This window comes from Trichechus manatus, unplaced genomic scaffold (assembly GCF_000243295.1).
Source record: "Trichechus manatus latirostris isolate Lorelei unplaced genomic scaffold, TriManLat1.0 scaffold00008, whole genome shotgun sequence".
In the NCBI taxonomy this organism is placed as follows: Eukaryota; Metazoa; Chordata; class Mammalia; order Sirenia; family Trichechidae; genus Trichechus; species Trichechus manatus.
In genome coordinates, this window is record NW_004443944.1 from 14732485 (window position 1) to 14751450 (window position 18966).

At 40.8% G+C, this 18966-nt stretch overlaps 1 protein-coding gene across 2 annotated transcripts in view; it reads left to right on the forward strand.

Annotated features, from left to right (window-relative positions):
- Nucleotides 1-10: 10 nt before the first annotated feature.
- The window catches only part of B4GALT5 (beta-1,4-galactosyltransferase 5), an 83205-nt gene continuing 64249 nt past the window's right edge, over nt 11-18966 (forward strand). Inside the window, exon 1 of one of the 2 annotated variants that reach the window (XM_004370256.2) lies at nt 11-149. In XM_004370256.2, coding sequence (XP_004370313.1) covers nt 38-149 — 112 coding nt within the window. In that variant the 5' untranslated portion in view covers nt 11-37. Of the gene's footprint in view, nt 150-9388; nt 11698-18966 lie in introns of those variants that run through there. The other variant, XM_023743030.1, reaches the window with a different exon arrangement.

Consider the following 18966-nt stretch of genomic DNA (forward strand, 5'->3'; position numbering starts at 1 on the left):
GCCCGGCCCGGTCTTCAGGCGGCTGCCCGGCTGCAGCATGCGCGCCCGCCGGGGGCTGCGGCTTCCGCGCCGCTCGCTGCTCGCGGCGCTCTTCTTCTTCTCCCTCTCGTCCTCGCTGCTGTACTTCGTCTATGTGGCTCCCGGTTTAGGTAGGAAGAAGATCGGGGGCCCCAGGGGTGCCGCTCTGGCCTTGAGGGGACGCCAGGAACTCCCGCCCGCCCTGAGGGGACCCCGAACCTCGGGAGACCGCACGCCCGGCCCCCGGGGGACGCCAGGATATTTCCACCCCCTGTATCCCGATGGGCTCCCAGAAACGTCTGCCCCCCTGCCGGCCTCCAGCCCACTCCCTGCCCCCTCCTAACCCATCCCCTCGCGAGCCCAGTGGTACCTTCACCTCGCCCCCTTCGTGCCGGGGGCCCCTCTTTCCCGCCCTTGCCTCCCTGGAAGCCTCACTTCCCGCTCCCTGGGCTCAAGAACTCCTGCGTCGCCCTCCCAGGGGTCCGCTCTAGCCCCTGTTCCCGGCATTCCCCGAACCCCCACAGCCGCTCTCCCCTCCTCTCCAAGCTCTCGTACAGGGGTCTCGAGTCTCCCTACCTTCCCGGTTCCATCCATCTTTCGTCTCCACCGTTTCCTGCTCCCTTGAGCGCCCTCCCTACCCTTTCTTCCCTCCGCTTCCCGTTACATCCGCCTCCAGGTCCTACCCCCAACACACATTCTCCAAGTGGCCAGATCCCTTTCCTCGCCGGCTGGCTGCCCCCCCCCCCCCCTTACGGAGGTCTACCCCCAGTTCAGTCTCCCAACCTCCGGAGCGTCCCACGCCTCCTCCTCGTCTCACCCCTCCCGCCCCGCCCACCCCCAAGGGCACACCCTTGTCACCTCCGCCTCCCCCTCCCCCAGCCTATGAGTCCTGAGCCTTAGTTTCTGAATCCAAGACCTGGGGAAGGGGTGCTGCCTGGGCTCTTCCTTTCTTCCACTTCTGCTTTCTCTCGACCTTCGGGATACAAGGTGGCTCCTCAGTATCCGATGGTGCTTGCCCTGGGGACAGAAGGGAAGTTAAAATTGGCCTTGCAGGAGGGGATATGACAAGGCTGTCGGGAAATGGTGACAGGTGGGAAGGGGGAGCATGGAGAAAAGATGGAATGGGTACTCATTCTTCTCAAAGGCATATCCTTTAAAGGAAAGACAGCCTCTGGGAACACTGAACTGTCCCCAATCATAGACTATAAGACCACAATGTAGACATTTAAGACATGAAAAGATTAGAAAGAAATACAGGGTGAGGGTTAAGATTAAGGGCAGAGGACATCCGGTGTGACCTTGGGCAAGTTACTAAGCCTCAGCTCTTCTCGTCTGTAAAATGGGAATACTAATCTCAACCTCATAGGGCTTTAAGGATGGAAGTAGATAAATTCCTTTTCAAAGCACTTAGTGTGCTTTCAAAAGATGGCAGCTATTACTGTATGAAACTTTGTGGAAAGAAGGGAGTAGGTAGTAGGTTTAAGGAATGTGTTTGGGTGAGTTTGCATCACCATGGGCAGTCTAGAGAAAACCTCAATTTAGGGTGAAAAATGATCAGAAGGTGCTGTTGGCCCGGGGGTGGGGGGCATGTAAATGCTGTTATAAAAATTCTGAATTATTTGGATGTTATGAAAGGGTTGATGATTTAGCTGTAGGGGAATACCTTTTAGGATTTTAGTAACTAGTGCCATTCTCTGTTGAACGGTCAACCCTGAACTAGCCAAATAGAGAAGTTTCCAGATAGAGCAGGAGATTCTCTCCCAGTTTTGTTTTTTTTAACGTATTTCACTCAATTGCTAATATTGATGTTTTGTACTGTCAACCACATCTGGGAAGACAGAGTAAGCAACATGAGCCTGCCCTAACAGTTTACGAAGTGTCTTAGGAAAAGCACCCCTCTAGGAAGCTACGGTATGTGACTTCATGGGTTTGGTGAATAGATGGTAGAAGGATAGGAATTTTAGCAGAGGAGTAACGGGTGAGTAATTAGTGGAATTATTTGAGAAAAGTTCATTAACATATTGGATATTAGCCTGTAATAAAAATGGATGTGAAATGATGGATTTGCACCTAGAGGCAGTCTTAGAACCATAACCCCGTTTATTCTCCTTTTGTGAAAAGGACACATATTTCTGGTGTGGGTGCATAAATCAGCCATGTATCTAAATGGAAAAACATATCCCACTGGGATGGTAGTTGCCTTTTGATTAGAAAGGTTAGAAGCCAGATTCTCCAACAGAAATGGAACTTACCAACTTAATGAGAATTTCTCACCTGTAGTATAGGTCATGGAACCCCTCTGCAAAGTGACAGGTTTCTACCATGCTTAGATTGTTGTATCAACTGAAAAAGATGCAAAGAACTTGATTTTGTTTTTTTTAAATTCCTTAAATGTAAGTCTTTCAAAGGGCATATGTATTTAGGATTCAAATTCTGTAAAAGGAAACAGTAAAAAGGATGTGGAGTGGTTTTAGGGTTCATGCAATCATGGTTATGTTCATCAATTTGGCAGTTTTACTTTCCTGTCAATGAACTTAAGCTTTCAAATGGCCATCTTTGGACAGTGGGGTGGCAAATCTTTTCAAAAGATTAAGGTAATCTAGGGAAATAAAAAGGAGCCCTGGTGGCGCAGTGGTTAAGTGCCCCACTGTTAACCAAAAGCTCTGCAGTTCGCAGTTCGAACCCACCAGCCGCTCTGCAGGAGAAAGATTACAGCCTTGGGAACCCTATGAGGCAGTTCTGCTCTGTCCTGTAGGGTCTCTGTGAGTCAGAATTGACTGGAGGACAATGGGTTTGACTTTCTTTTTTTTAACCTTTTTAGGGAAATACAAGATTTTATGTGACTTAGGGCCTTATTTGAAACAATTGTAAAAATGAATTTAGGATATGATATTAGGTGCAACCATGTGAAATTTCTGTTTTTGCAGGTCAAATTGTGTATCAACAGTTTCATATAGTTCACGTTAATCCATTTCCAAATAATGACACTTCTGTTTTCTGACATATTGGAAAGTAGCAGCCTTGTATTTCCTTCTAGGTTTTATTTTTTCCAATCTTGGCTTTTGATTTGCTCTGTTTATCCTGTGTCCACTTTGGGTCAAGGGCTAAAGAGAAATCATGACTCCAAAAGTATGTTATAACTATATTCAGAAATAGGTAGACTTGTATTTAAGAGAAAAATCATGTTAAGTTTTAAATTTTTCATGTATAATATAGCCAGTAAAAATCTCAGCCTCGCCATTAATTTAGTATTCTTTGAGATCTATTGCCAGCTCTTAATATAAACCAAAAAACCAAACCACTGCCGTTGATTCGACTGCGACTCATAGTGGCACTATAGGACAGAGTAGAACAGCCACAAGGCTGTAAATACTTGCAGACTGTCACATCTTTCTCTTGCCGAGTGGCTGGTGGGTTCAAACCAACGACCTTTTGGTTAGCAGTCGAGCAGTTTAACCACTGCACCAGCAGGGCTCCTTGCTCTTCATATAAGTGGCCCATAATCAAAGAGCAAATGGAAATTTTCTTGGACTTGACAGTCATCTGTGAAATGGGGTTAATGGTACACCTGACCTAGAAAATTGGGTATGAGGAAAATTACTAGATATGACTGTAGCTTGTTTGTAATAAATACCAGGTGCTCTTCTTAGCTACTTTACTATCCCCATCCCAACCCGGTTAATATTTTCTCAGAATATAGTTTCATCAGGCATTATAATATTTTTGTTATCAATTCAAAAGCAGTGTGTACAGATGACTCATGGTTAAAATTTGGGAGTGAGCAGAGATTTATGTGCTCAAGGGTGAGACAAAGTTATTCTAAGTTGTTTGCTATTTTTATAATAGTAATTTAGAAGTAGAACCTAAAAGGATGGGGCAGAAGGTGTGAGCAGGTGGTAGATATGAAAAAGGGAAGGGAAAGGTGACGCGGTGCCTAAAAATGCATACATGCCTCTTCTCTCCAATCCCCATCCCACTGCAATTTTCATTTAATCACTGGTTTAACCTGCAGTGTTGAAATATCCCTTTAAGGTTCTGAAGAAAACTTTGAACTTATTTATGATCCTTTAACTTAAAAAAAAACCTGAAGAGCTCAGAGTATGTCCATATTCCAGTCTGACTAGGTCTTTTAAAAGACAGCAGAAGTGAGCTATTGTGTTTATAGATATACACATGAAGTGCTGATTCTAAAACATCTTCACAAGTTTTTGGTGCCATCATATGTTAAGGTTATATGGATGTTATTGACCTTTGAAAATTGTTAAAACAGTAAGTTTTATTCATCAGAGTTCTACCACTTAAACTAATTTTTCTCCTGTCCTTTGATTGTTGAAGAAAGGAAGCAGTGAATGATTTTTCCCTTTTGGCCTGTTTAAAGAAATTTCTGATTTGTGGCTGACTTCTGGAAGACAGGAACCAGTTATTCTAACCCCACCGACTTTGACCACATGACCTTGAGCAAGTCACTTGATTCCTCTGATCTTAAACTTAGCAAAAAAAAAAAAAAGCAAAGCTCTTTCAAAAACTGGAACTGCATTTTGGTCAAACTTTTATTGAGATGTTTTTATATATAGAAAGCTGATAATTCATTTACATTTTTTATAAATACTGAAACTAAGATTTTAGTTTTATATAAAGATACGGTTTTATATAATCAGAAATAACTTTCTCTAATAACCACAGGAGATTTTCAGATTCCCTTCAGTCAGGTGAAGAATGAAAATAGCCTTTTTTTGTTTGTTTGCTTAGCTTTTTTTTTTTTTTTTGGTTCCTCTGAGTGTTTCAGTGTACTTATTTTCTGAGTTTTTCTGGAATGAAATACATATGGGGAAATGTGGGCTATTTCATTTTAGAAAATTCAGAAGCCTCATTCCTCTTAAAGACAACTTTCTCTTCCCCCCCTCAGATACTCACACACACTCACACGTTTTGTCTGGCTATAGCTTGTCAGTCTTAGGAGAAACCCAAATTTGGAGAACGTGCTGAGGTTACACAGCTGAACAGCACCTGTTTTGACCAGCTTCGGTGATGTTTTGTTTCTTCTCTGCAGTTTTTGCTGTATTGGAAGCAAGGTCTTGGTTTGGAATTGAAATTTCTTTAATAGTGAAAATACACTAGTCTTGGGCAATCTTTGGAAGCAGCTGTTCAAATATTATCAGTTACTCTTCCAGGACTTTGATACTCTAGCAGATGATTCTGCTCCAATCCTGACATTTTCTTTTTCTCCCGAACTTGACAGACCAGTGGGAGCAGCATATACGGCATAAACTCATCACCAGGAAGGAGCGTCTCAGTGTTGTTGGTGTGACTCTTAAGATCTCTTTGAGAGAGTAGAAGTTCCAAAGTGGTAGAAGGCGAAATGCTACTGACTTGTTTGCTTCCTTAAAATTTGCAGTTATTTAGAGTATGGAAGATATGTTGGGCACATCCAACCATATGAAGCAAGCAAAAAGCAAGGGCAGCAGTACCGCTGAGACCTGTCAAAGAACTAGAGAAAAGTGGAGGGTAGCATGGGTCAAGATAAAGGATAATCGGAAGCAAACAGATTGGGCATTGTCTTAAAAGAAGTTGATGGCAGGATCATGAGAAGGGGCAAACCTGCGTGTACTGTTGGTGAAAGGGCAGTTATTCTTTAGTTTCTAGTATTAGCCAAATAATAGTAAGCCTGCCTTTGCACACTAAATGAGTATTTTTTAGAAAGTTGTGAGAAAATTAATCAAAGGAATTTGATATGCGTTGGTCAATAGTCGACTATTTGAGTATCTACCTATTAGGTTACCAGCTATGGGAGATATGTAAATCCTAAATTTTTGACTGCTTCCTTTGTTTTATAGATAATCACACAAACCCAGGTTGAGTCATTAACTTGCCTAAAGGTGGGGATTATAAGATATCCCTAAGGCACATGCTATCTAATTGAAAAGACAAGGTTAATTACAAGGAACAATTAGAGAAAAATAGTAGACAGTGTATAATCAGTTGCTAAATCGTGTAATACTGGCCCTTAATGAGTTCAGACATGGGAGAGAAGAATTCATTCAACAAATAGTTTTTTTGACACCTCCTCTTGTTAGGCGCTCTTGGGTGTTCAGCATTTTAGAAGAGAACATGGCAGAACATTTCTGCCACCATGGTGCTTTTATTGTAGTGGGAGGTTTCTGCCCTTATGCTTTTGTTCTACTGAGGAGACAGCCAATATCCAAGATAATTTCAGATAGTGGTAGGAGTGACTGAGATTCTGTTTTAGATTGGGTGGTCAGGGAAAGCCTTGTTAAAGAGGTGATATTTGGCTTGAAGGGTTAGAGCCAATCACTCAGTCATGGGGACTGGGGTTGGGGGAACTTACAGCATGTGTAAAGGCCCTGAGACAGGGATGAACTTGGGTGAATGTTGACTGGATTCTAGTGAGTGAGAGAGGAGAGTGGTAGATGAGTTCAGAAAGATAGGGGTCAGACCAAGTAGGACCCTGTAGGCCATGGGAGGAACTGTAGAATAGGAGGTAACATTAGCTTCAAAATCAGCCAGACCTCGGTGCAAATCAACTCTGTCAAATAGAAGATACTACCTTTCTCATAAGGTTGTGAGAATTAAATAGAATATGCATGTAAGAGGTCTTAGCTAAGAGCTTGACACAATATGTTGTTGTTATTAGGTGCTGTCGAGTCATTTGTGACTGATAGCGACCCCGTGCACAACAGAATGAAACACTGCCCGGTCCTGCACCATCTTCACCGTCAATGCTATGTTTGAGCCCATTGTTGCAGCCACTGTGTCAGTCCATCTTGTTGAGGGTTTTCCTGTTTTTTTTTTTGTTGACCTTCTGCTTTACCAAGCATGATGTCCTTCTCCAGGGACTGCTAACTCTTGATAACATGTCCAAAGTATGTGAGATGAAGTCTCGCCATCCTTGCTTCTAATGAGCATTCTGGCTGTACTTCTTCCAAGACATATTTGTTCTTTTCTCTGGCAGTCCCTGGTATATATTCAGTATTCGTTGCCAACATCGTAATTCAAATGCATTAATTCTTTGGTTTCCCTTATTCATTGTCCAGCTTTTGCATGCTTATGAGACAATTGAAAATACCATGGCTTGGGTTAGGTGCACCTTAGTCCTTAAAATGACATCTTTGCTTTTGAATACTTTAAAGAGGTCTTCTGCAGCAGATTTGCCCAGTGCAATACATTGTTTGATTTCTTGACTGCTGCTTCCATGGGCATTGATTGTGGATCCAAGTAAAATGAAATCCTTGACAACTTCAGTCTTTTCTCCATTTATCATGATGTTGCTTACTACATATATTTATAATTTTTATTTATAACTATAGGAGATGTCCTCCTGGTCTAATGCTAAGTACTGAACTGAGATTTAGGAGGACTAGGCTCCAATCTGACTTTACCAGTAACTAGATGTAAAACTTTTACTTCAATTTTTCCAGCTGTAAACTGAGGAGACTGGACTATAGTACAGATTCTAGGGTCCTTTTCAGATCTGAAGTTACATGATTCTAAGCACATATGATTGAGCCTTGAAACAGAAGAAATAGTGACTTTTTTTCCCCAGTAAAGACCCACCGCTCCATTTTTTAAAATTGAGTCTTCCATTCACTTCAACTCCTACCTTTAATGAAGTACCGAGCCATAGACTCTGAGCTGCTGCTGGAATGGTGGAATACTTGTGTATAATCATCAGACTTCACAGTTTCACTCTTTGGGGTGAGTGGAAAAGTTCACACAGTTTTTCCGCTGCCATTGAGTCAATTCCGATTCATAGCAACTCTGTAGGACTGAGTAGGACTGCCCCATAGAGTTTCCAGGGCTATAATCTGTACGGGAACAGACTGTCCCATCTTTCTCTGGTAGAGCAGCTAGTGAGTTAGCAGCTGACCACTTAACCACTGTGCCACCAGGTCTCCTTCACACGATGTAATGCTATTGTTTTAGAGCATTTACCTGGGACTTCAAATCTTAGAATTTCTACACTGAAGTCTGCCTTTGAAATCATTGTAGAAAAAAGAAATTTGTGTTGTCTTTGTCAATGGAAAAAACAAAGATTTTTGTGGAAAGAGGTTTGAGACGATGAGAGCTTTTTTTTTTTCTTTTTCGGTAGGGGGATCTTTTGTCCCCTGGGTAATCCTTTTTAATTTTAATCTGCTAAATCAGTCCTTTTTCCAGCTTCACACTTTTGCTTTGAAGCATGAAATGCTCCTGGACTCATTAGCTCCTGCTCTATCCTCAATTCTCTAGGTAGTTGGATGTTAAAAGAAAATGAATTTTACATTTTGACCCAGTAATTCTTTTTATATTGTGGCTGAAGAACATTCATACCTCCTGCTGATCCGTGAATCCAGTGTTTTCCCAAGCATGGGAACCACGTTGAATAATTCAGAGTGCTGTCTCTTCTCAAATTCCCATCTTTTTGTTAGTTCCAGTAAGCAATTGTTAGCCCCTGGGTATTGTTCCTCCTTCTTTCCAGGTTACAGAGATACCCAGGTAATTTGCAGCGACTAGACAGGAGCCTGTTCATTGTTTCTGAGGTACCTTCGCTCCTGTCATCAATTATGAAGAACAGTTCTCTCAGGTGATTAGAGTGGCCTAATTATGATGATGACAAATGTTGTGGAGTATCAGGTACAGGAAAGTGTAGATTGTAAGAAAGTGCAATGTTGTATTTTAAAACTTAAATTAATCTGGAGTATACTAGTGACCACAACTGTTTATTAGTTTTTTTTAAAATTGTACTTTAGATGAAGGTTTACAGAACAAATAGTTTCTCATTAAACAATTAGTTCACATACTGTTTTATGACATCGGTTAACAACCCCACGACATGTCAACTCTCTCCCTTCTCTACCTTGGGTTCCCTATTACCAGCTTTCTGTCCCCTCCTGCCTTCTAGTCCTTGTCCCTGGGCTGTTGTTGCCCATTAGTCTCGTTTTGCTTTATAGGCCTGTCTTATCTTTGGCTGAAGGGTGAACCTCGGGAGTGACTTCACCACTGAGCTAAAAGGATGTCCAGGGCCATACTCTCGGGGTTTCTCCAGTCTCTGTCAGGCCAGTAAGGCTGGTCTTTTTTTGTGAGTTAGAATTTTGTTCTGTAGTTTTCACCAGCTCTGTCCGGTACCCTGTGTTGTGATCCCTGTCAGAGCAGTCAGTGGTGGTAGCCAGGCACCATCTAGTTGTACTGGGCTCAGTCTGGTGGAACCTGTGGTAGTTGTGCTCCGTTAGTCCTTTGGACTAATCTTTCCCTTCATTCTCCCTTGCTCCTGAAGGGGTGAGACCAGTGGAGTATCTTAGATGGCTCCTCACAGGCTTTTAAGACCCAGACACTACTCACCAAGGCAGAATGTAGAACATTGTCTTTATATGTGTTATGCCAATTGAGCTAGATGTTCCCCGAGACCATGGTTCCCCATCCCTCAGCCCAGCAATTTGGTCCCTCAGGGAGTTTGGATGGGCCTGTGGAGGTTTATCATTTTTATTAAAGCTGTAAAACACTTAAATATACGTAAAGGGAGAACTTTTTTTTTTTTCCACTCTCCAGATGGTTCTAAAAGTATGATTAATAGATATTTAAACCTTTTGCTTAATTCTTACGTATTGAACAACCATAAACTTGGAAAGATGGATAAATGAAGATATTTTTCCTGATGGAACTGCTGATTACCTTATTTTGAAGAATTCCACTTTTAGGCATCAAGCCTAAATTGTCATAATTATGATGCACTGGTAGTTCTCGACTTACGACAGTGTTCCATTCCAACAGCTCCATCGTAAGTTGATTCTGACATAAACAGAATACCTCATTTTTTTTAGTTTTCATTATTATTGCTTTTATTATCAATATCTTTATAAATCTGGCAGTGTTTTGAAAAGTAAATAGTAAAATCAAACATCTGAGAGTGATAACATCAGCAAATTATGTGCTGGAACATATTACTGATGATAAGATGTACCAAAAAAAAAAAAGACGGTCGTAAGCGCGGCTTGTAACTCAAATATGCCGTAAGTTGGGGACTGTGTGTATATATTTTCTGATCGTTAGGTCAGTGGCTCGTGAAGGTCAGAAAACAGCGTTTTCCTAAATGCCATTGTGGTCATGTTTGTGTTGTTGAAAAGGGAAGAATCCTTTATTCTAGTGCAGAAAGATGACAAAATTGCCAACTTAAGGAAGTAAAATCACACGACAAAATCGCCAGTTTAAGGAAGTCAGACCAGATATGGCAAAGATGATAGACTGACTTTAGGATTCATGATGAACTACCTGTGTATTTTATAAAAGCATTTAATCTTTTAACCTTTCAGAAAAGCTTATTTTATCCATAGCCTCATAATGTTTACGTAATGATAGGAGAGTTTTCAGGTTTGTAATTTTTGTGTGTGCCTGAAATAGTGCCTAGCATATTATATGCAGGTAAATATTTAATGAAATGAATGAGTAAAACTGTTGTCTGAATGAGCCAGCCTCTTCAAGTTTGGATTGCATTTACTCTTGGGGAGGGGGGAGAATGCTTCTTGTATTAATCTTGATTTTGAAGTGACTGAATTGCTTTTGCCTCAGACTACTTAATACTTTTTAAAATTTGCTTCTTTGTTAGTATTTTCATTTAACTCTTGCTCCCTCCAGTGTGTCCACTCATTTTTTTGCTCCTGCGCCCTGGTGGCACAGTGGTTAAGTACTTGGCTGCTAACTGAAAGGTCAGTGTGTTCATTCAAACCCACCATCTAGTCGCTCCTAGGGAGACAGATGTGGGGGTCCTCTTCTATAAAGATTTACAGCCTTGGAAGCCCTATAGGGGGCAGTTGTACTCTGTCCTACAGGGTCGCTGTGAGTTGGAATTGACTCCTGACCATAGTGGGTTTGGTTTGGTTTTTCTGGGAGGTCTTTATAAGCCACTGATAGGCATTTCTATACAAACTACTGCTGATCTGACTTTTGAGAAAGCAAAAGTGAAGGTTTTTTGGTTTCTCTTGCTCTAACTTGTTTGAGTATATTTGATTTTTTTTTTTTATTTCTGATTCTTTATCATTAAAATAGTAACTGTTTGCCACATTTGAGATGCATTGCGAGTCATTTAAGGGTTTCAGGTGTTGAAGAGTCCTATGACCTCTTTGGATGAAACAGGGACTATGTATATTTTGCTTGATGTTTTTTGTTTGTTGATTATTTTGTTCAATAAGACTGAAACATAACTTAGGTTTTAATGTTTTCTGCTTTGAACCCGTAGGTCTTTGAAAGTACATGTAAGACATGTTGGGACTCCAGATTTTTGGTATGTAGGAAAACATAGTTTACTGGTAAACATGATATAGAAGAGAAATTTGGTAAATATTATAAATTAGTGAACATAGTGAACGAAGCACTGGGCTCTTTTTTTTTTTTTCCATGCAGAAATGGACTTAATGATTTTGACTGTAAGAAAAAGTAAAGTTTACTTGGCATTTTGGTGGCACCAAACCTCCACTAACCAGCACCTTTTATATTTTGCTGTTTAATAAGTGGTGGTTATGATGAAGACCGACTATGAGGCAAGACTTGAGTTTGATGTTGTGTGTTTTTTTTTTTTGTCTTCTTATTCTTTGAGAACTGCCTCTCCAGTCGACAGCACAGGCACGGAGTAGGCAGCTGGTGATGACGAACGGGCTGCCGAGATGGTCCCCAGAAGACTAGGAGGGGTGTGATGTGAGCACAGGATTTTCTTTTTGTTGTTTGTTCATAATATTAGAAAAGGAAGAGAGTGCTAAAGAATGAGAAAATAGAAACCTATGTAAAACCTACTGGACTTCCATAACTCTGACATGGTCAGATTGGGCAATGTGAAAATTTTTTTTCCTGGTATCAGCTGAACTGCAAAAATATTTATCTAAATGTGAATGATAATGGGTGATTAAAGACAGCTGGATACTTAGAAATTTTTTATTTCAGGTTGATGATAATAAAAAAAATAACAAACTCCACTTTGCATCTGCCTGATTAGGCTAATTTCTTGCGGCTAAATTCATTAATTCAGTCACCACATTAGGCTCCACAGTGCGCTAGACTTGGGGGTACAGCGATGAACAGAGCAGACACCATGTCTCTGTTATTTTTTAAGCCATCAGCTAGGGAGCACAGCTTCACTTCAGTAAAATTTCAGAGTTTTGAGTGATTTTGTACTCAGGGAAAAATGTGTTTAATTGAAGGCCAGTTCAACTGACTTTCACTGGTGTTAACGTTCTTTCATTGCGAGGAATAATAGTGAATGTATTTTAGTTGTAGAAACTTAAGACAGCAAAAAGAATTTTCATGTAAAGGCCTTCTGTTTAATCCTCGTCCCATCGGGCCTGTTGGTTGTGCATGTTCTTGGTGACGTGCAAATACACAGGAAATACTTCTGCTTTTTGTCTCCTGAAAAGAGTCATGGTGAGAGTGTTGAGCAGTGACCTGATTTTTCTTAACACTGATGCTTTCAGGACCAGCGGCAGAGGAATCGATTTACATGCTGAGGCCTCTTCCCTTGTAGACTCTTTCTTTACCCTTTGGCCAACTCTTTTACTGCTCCCTCTCAGATCTCCAGTTCAATGTTCAATGCATGGATCTCCGCTCTCTTGTTCATTGTTATAACCCTACTGTCTGGAATACTGTTTGGCACACCAAAAACCAAAAAAAAAAACCAAAACCCATTGCTGTCGAGTTGATTCCTACTCATGGTGACCCCGTGGTTATAGAGTAGGACTGCTCCATAGGGTTTTCTTGGCTGTAATCTTTATGGGAACAGATTGCCAGGCCTTTCTTCCATAGTACTGCTGGGTGAGTTTGAACCATCAACCTTTAGTTAGTAAAAACAACAACAACAACAAGAAAAACTCATTGCTGTTGAGTCGATTCCCACTCATAGCAAGCCTGTAGGACAGATTAGAACTGACCCATAGGTTTTCCAAGGCTGTAACCTTTATGGAAGCAGACTGCCACATTTTTCTCCCACAGAGTGGCTGGTGGGTTAGCTGCTGAGCTGTTAACCACTGAGCCACCAGGGATCCTTTTTAGGTTAGTAGTCGGGCGCAAACCATTTGCATCACCCAGGGACCTCATTTGGTATACAGTATGTGCTCAGTAAGGATTAATTTGTTAAGTAAGTGAAGGGAAGTAGAGGTGGACAGATCTGAAGTCTGAAGTGTACAACCAGCCAGTTCCCTACCTATTTGTGTATGTTAAAGGCCACTATCATACTGTCAGGGCTTCAAGGTGAGGAACTAAAAGGATCAAATAAAAAAAAAATTATGGATTTATGCAACTGTTAATTATAATAGAAAGTGTGATTCATTGAACAGTTTCAGCGTAATCAGGCTCAGTGCAGTCAGATGATTGATGGTTATGTGGGTGGCTAGTTTGTGGGCAGATGACAAGTGGGAGTTTTACGTTTTGCCCATTTAGGATTCAAGATGGATTTTAACCCTGTTAAGTCAGAATAAACTGCTTTCTATCTTAGACATATATAATAATGCTTTGAAACTACAGATAACAAATGAATGTACTGATGGTTTGTTTTGTACCTAAACTTGGAATCTAGATGAAAAATTAACAAACATAAGAAAACAATCAGTCTTGGTTTAGAATGGGGCAGATACAGTAATTCTTATATAATGTTAGAAACATTGTTTCTCATTTTTAATTAGAAAAATATTTAGATTAATGGCTCTAGTGTTTTTGTTTTTTTTTAACAAATTTATGATAAAGCTATCCCTTTATGTCTTGCATATGTTTGCTGACCTTTCCTTGAGAGGTAGTTTTTGCCTAGGAAATGAGAAATTGTTTGATCTTTTATTTCTTCCAAAGAGATGAGGAAGAAACACTTTCTGAAATTGGAAGACAACACGGATGTAAGTCTGTGATTCATAAACAGGTAGTCTCTTGTGCGCAGTATTATTGGATGGTAGGTGGAGGGAGTCTTGCCTCTGTTACTAAGATTATTTTCTCAATAACACTGTGAGCTGACTAGTGCTACACCCATCATTTACATTGTCTGGAAGGGGCAACGGGAATCCATTGTTCAGAGAGAGAGTTGTGTGTGCGTGTGAGAGTGGGAGGAAGTAGAATGTTTTGGTTTTGGTATTGGCTTAATTTTCTGTCTCATTGTTGACTTAGCATGCGTGACCTTTTCATTTTGGTTTTGTTAAGTATTCAGAATCTTAAGGTTTGTGTGAATTAGGAGATTTGGATTTATTTGGGTTACATTTGGTACTAGGGGAAATTAACTCTAGGTAGGAGCTAATTTGAGGGTCAGCTTTAAGGTAATTTTTTCCTTAAAATTTTTTAAGTATAGAAATTTTCAAACGTACAAAAAAAGAGTGAATATGAATAGTATAATGGACTCCATGAACAAAGGTAATTTTTTGATGTGACCAGGGATCCATCTTGAAAAATATGAAGGTAAAAGAGCCAAAAGATTCCCTCACCCCCCAACAGAACAACAAAACATAAGCATAAAAAAAAAGCAAACCCGTTGCTGTGGAGTCAATTCCAACTCATAGTGACCCTGTAGGACAGAGTAGAACTACCCCGTAGAGTTTCCAAGGAGTGCCTGGTGAATTTGAACTGCCGACCTTTTGGTTAGCAGCTGTAGCACTTAACCACTACACCACCAGGGTTTCTAAACATAACCATAGGCTTAGCTAATTTGTAACCTGGCTTTTTAAATGATTGGATTGATTGGATTTCACTTTTGTTCCAATGTCTTGCCTATCCAGTTACGTAAATGAGCCTGTTTCTTTATCTGTAAAAAGGGAAGACAAATGGTATTTAAACTCAGAGGGTTATTGCGAAGGTTAAAGGAGAGAATAGTTGCCAATTGTTTGCTGGGCTTGGTACCCAGTTAGGTACTCAACAAATAAATGTCCCCCTTCCTCTCCATGGTCTCCATGAGTTGGAATAGACTTGGCACCAGTGGGTTTGGTTTGTTTCTCCTTTCACAAGGAGCCCTGGTGGCGCTGTAGTTAAGGGCTTGGCTGCTGACCAGAAGATGGGCAGTTCAAACCTGCAAGCTGCTCCGCAGCAGAAAGATGTGGCAGTCTGCTTCCATAAAGATTACAGCGTTGGAAACCCTGTGGGGCAATTCTATTCTGACTTATAGGGTCGGTTGCTATGAATTGCAGTCGACTCACCAGCAGTGGACTTTTTGGTTTCCCCTTTCAGAATTCCTTAATCACGAAGAGATAAGGGAGAAAAGAAATTTCCTGTTAATATTAGCAACTCTGATGAAGTGGTACGTAATAGAGGAGGGGTGAAGCAGTTGATTACAGTGAAGTTTCCAGAGGATTTAATTTTTTCTATTACTCTGTCCTTCATTTGAACCTTCAAAATTTAGACCGGGAGGAACAAGGGTAAGCATGTTTGCAAAGGGTAAACCATCCCATGCTGTGGTGTTACCTCGAAGGTGCCTGCTGAGCTGGAGGCACAGGTGCTGTGGCTGACGATGCTGAAGTCCCTGAGGAGCTGGGGAGCTGGCGATTGCTGTTAGGGTGTGTGCAGCACTGTGCTCTTTTGGCTACCTGGGCCTTTTTTTTTTCAAGAATCTGTTGCTAAATTCTGTAGCTATTTACATCACCTTTGACCAAAGCCAAATGTGAAGCTTGCAAGGAAAGGATGGTGAAAAATACCCCTTTTAGGACTTGTTTTGGCACAAATTTTGTGGTTTCTGTTTGGTAACAACCCCCAGTAGCCACAAATTAAACAACAACACTGATCTAATTGTATTATTAGTCCTATTAATTTATTAGTTATGTAATTAAAATAGTAAAACAGTCTGCTACAAATTGGAGCTGTAGCTTCAGGTTGTATTGTATGTGTGAAAAACCGACTTTTCACATTGTAAATTTTGAACAAACTTAGCAGTAGGTTATTTATGTAAGCTTTGTGTAATCAGAAACATTCCAGAATGAATCATGCTTAATTAGGATCTCACAAATATTACCACCCTTGTTAGGCTGAGCAATATTTTTAAAGTAGTAAATCAGTTTTAAGCATGATAAAAGGAAATTACAATAATTTATTCATGATCATCTTTATCACACGTATTTTTATTTCTTTGTTTCCTTCTCATCTTTATACACACACACACACACACACACACACACACACAGATATCTGAAGTTTTTGCACATTAGGAATTGCTAGGCTGAGAGCATTGATTTTAGAACTGTGGCAGTGATTTAATAAATGCTGTGTTTGTGCTAGGATAATCTTTTACCATCTCTTTGCTATAAAGTCTTCTCCCGAGTAGTTTCTGTGTTTCCCCCACTAGAACCAATCATAGTATTTTAATATAGGATTATTTCTGGCAAAAATTCTTGAAAGGAAAGCTAAAAAGAAAACATACTTGCTGTCTTTACCGATCTGTAGAAAGCTTGATGGAAAATTCTAGCCTCTTTGGCGCCAAGTCTGTTTAATCTTGTTCCTGAGTACTATTCATAAAATTCAATAGAAGAATTTCAAATTTCATGAAATGTTTAACAGTTCGGCTAATTTAATGTGAGAGTGTAATATGTATTTTTAGGATTCTTTTTTTTTTCTAATTTATTATGCTTTAGGTGAAAGTTTACAGTGCAAATTAGTTTCTCATTCAAAAATTTATATACAGATTGTTTTGTGACATTGGTTGCAAACCCCACATTGTGTCAGCATTCTCTCCTTTTCCCTTTCCACCCTGGCTTCCCGGTGTCCATTCATCCAGTTTTCCTGTCCCTTCCTGCCTTCTCATCTTGCATTTGGGCAGGCGTTGCCCATTTGGACTCATGTACTTGATTGAACTAAGAAACACGTTCCTAGGTTTAAACACAGAAGAAAACATTCTTTGATGGTTATGAGGGTGGGGAGGGAGGGAGAGGGATATTCACTAGATAGTAGGCAAGAATTATCTTAGGTTAAAGGAAGGACAGCACACGCTACAGGGGAATTCAGCACAACTGAACTAAACCCAAAGCTAAGAAGTTCCCTGAATACAACCAAACACTTCAAGGGACAGAGTATCGGGGGCGGGGATCTGGGGACCATGGTTTCAGGGGACATCTAGGTCAGTTGGCATGACAAAGTTTATTAAGAAAATGTTCTGCATCCCACTTTAGTGAGTGGTGTCTGTTATCTTAAAAGCCGGCGAGCGGCCATCTAAGATGCATCAATTTGTCCCAGTCCACCTGGAGTAAAGGAGCATGAAGACCACCAAAGACACAAGGAAAATACTAGCCCAAGAGACAGAAAGGGCCACATAAACCAGCGACTCCATCAGCCTGAGACCAGAAGAATCAGATGGTGCCCGGCTACCACCAGTGACCGCCATGACAGGGAACACAACAGAGAGTCCCTGACGGAGCAGGAGAAAAGTGGGGTGCAGAACTCAAATTCTGGTAAAAAGACCAGACTTAATGGTTTGACTGAGACTGGAGGGACCCCGGATGACATGGCCTCCGGACACTTTGTTGGCCCGGAGCTGAAACCATTCCCGAGGCCAACTCTTCAGACAAAGATTAGATTGGCCTATGGGACATAAAGTGATACTCGTGAGGAGTGTGCTCCTTAGCTCAAGTAGATACATGAGACTAAATGGGCACCTCCTGTCTGGAGGCGAGATGAGAAGGCAGAGAGTGTCAGGAGCTGGTTGCATGGACACGGGAAATCCGGGGTGGAAAGGAGGAGTGTGCTTTCACAGTATAGGGAGAGCAACTAGAGTCACATAACAATGTGTGTGTACATTTTTGTATGAGAAACTGACTTGAATTGTAAACTGTCACTTAAAGCACAAAAAAAAAAAGCACGTTCCTCATGTGTGTTATTGTTTGTTTTACAGGCCTGTCTAATCTTTGGCTGAAAGGTGGACTTCGGGAGTGGCTTCAGTTCTGAGTTAGCAGGGTGTCCGAGGGTCATAGTGTCAGGGTGTCCGAGAGTGTAATAGTTCATCTGTTTCCTCCTTTGTGAAGTTTCACAGAGAGATAGGGCGTTTCTCAGAAACCTCTTTGGACTTAGTGATTATTTTTCTCCAGTCTGGATTTTTTTCTCTGATATGTCAAAAGTAATTAAACTTTGAATGACTGAAAAGCTTTTTGGGGATGGGTCAGGTCACTTGAGCAGAAACCAAAGAAGTAGTCTGGGCTGGCCTGGCCACCTTAAACATTACTGCCATTATTTCTTCAAATGTAGCTGTGTGACACAGCTTGCTCGTTAAATCTGTAGTTAAAAAGTGAAGCTGTAAAGTTAATCTGTACTGCCTTCTCTAGGCTGACCTGGGCTTTTCTGGCCCCTTGGAAGGCCCCACTTGGAAGAATTAGACATAATGAGAACTCAAGATGTACCTTTGCTTCTGAGTTGTTGGAAATGATTAGGTTGAAACGAAATGATGTTTTCTCTTTCCACAGTCGCTTTTTTTTTTAATTAGGCAATCGGTAAATACATGTCCAGAATGGGGATAATACTGATGTCATGCAGTTTATTCTTTTTTGTAAAGGTGGTTATATTAAATAGTCAGTTCTGCTGTAACATGACTTATATGTTCCTAAAATCACCATGCTATGCAAAAACCACTCAAAGCCGCAGAGTTTATGGGAAAAAATGGGATCAGGTGCACAGTACTCAGAAACTCAGTAACACATAAAAAGAAAAGGAGCCTAATAAAAATGATAGCACAGTTTTACACATTCAAGTGTTTAAGAAATACCACAAATATGGCCCTTTACTTTGGAAAAAGACCTGAAGTTTTCTTGTAGAAATGGGTGTCAGAAGAGTTGCAACTTCTGAGTCATTATGAAGTGGTGGAAGGAGGGTTATTTGAAATCATACTGAAAGTTCTAATACTAGGTGTGTATGGGATACCCACTCTGAACTGGGGTAGCTGGTAGGTGTTTGAGGTATGTGCATATCAGTGTGGTTTTCTGGGTGTTTCTCCCTGACAAAATTGCACATAAGCAAACGTGAGATTCAGGTTAT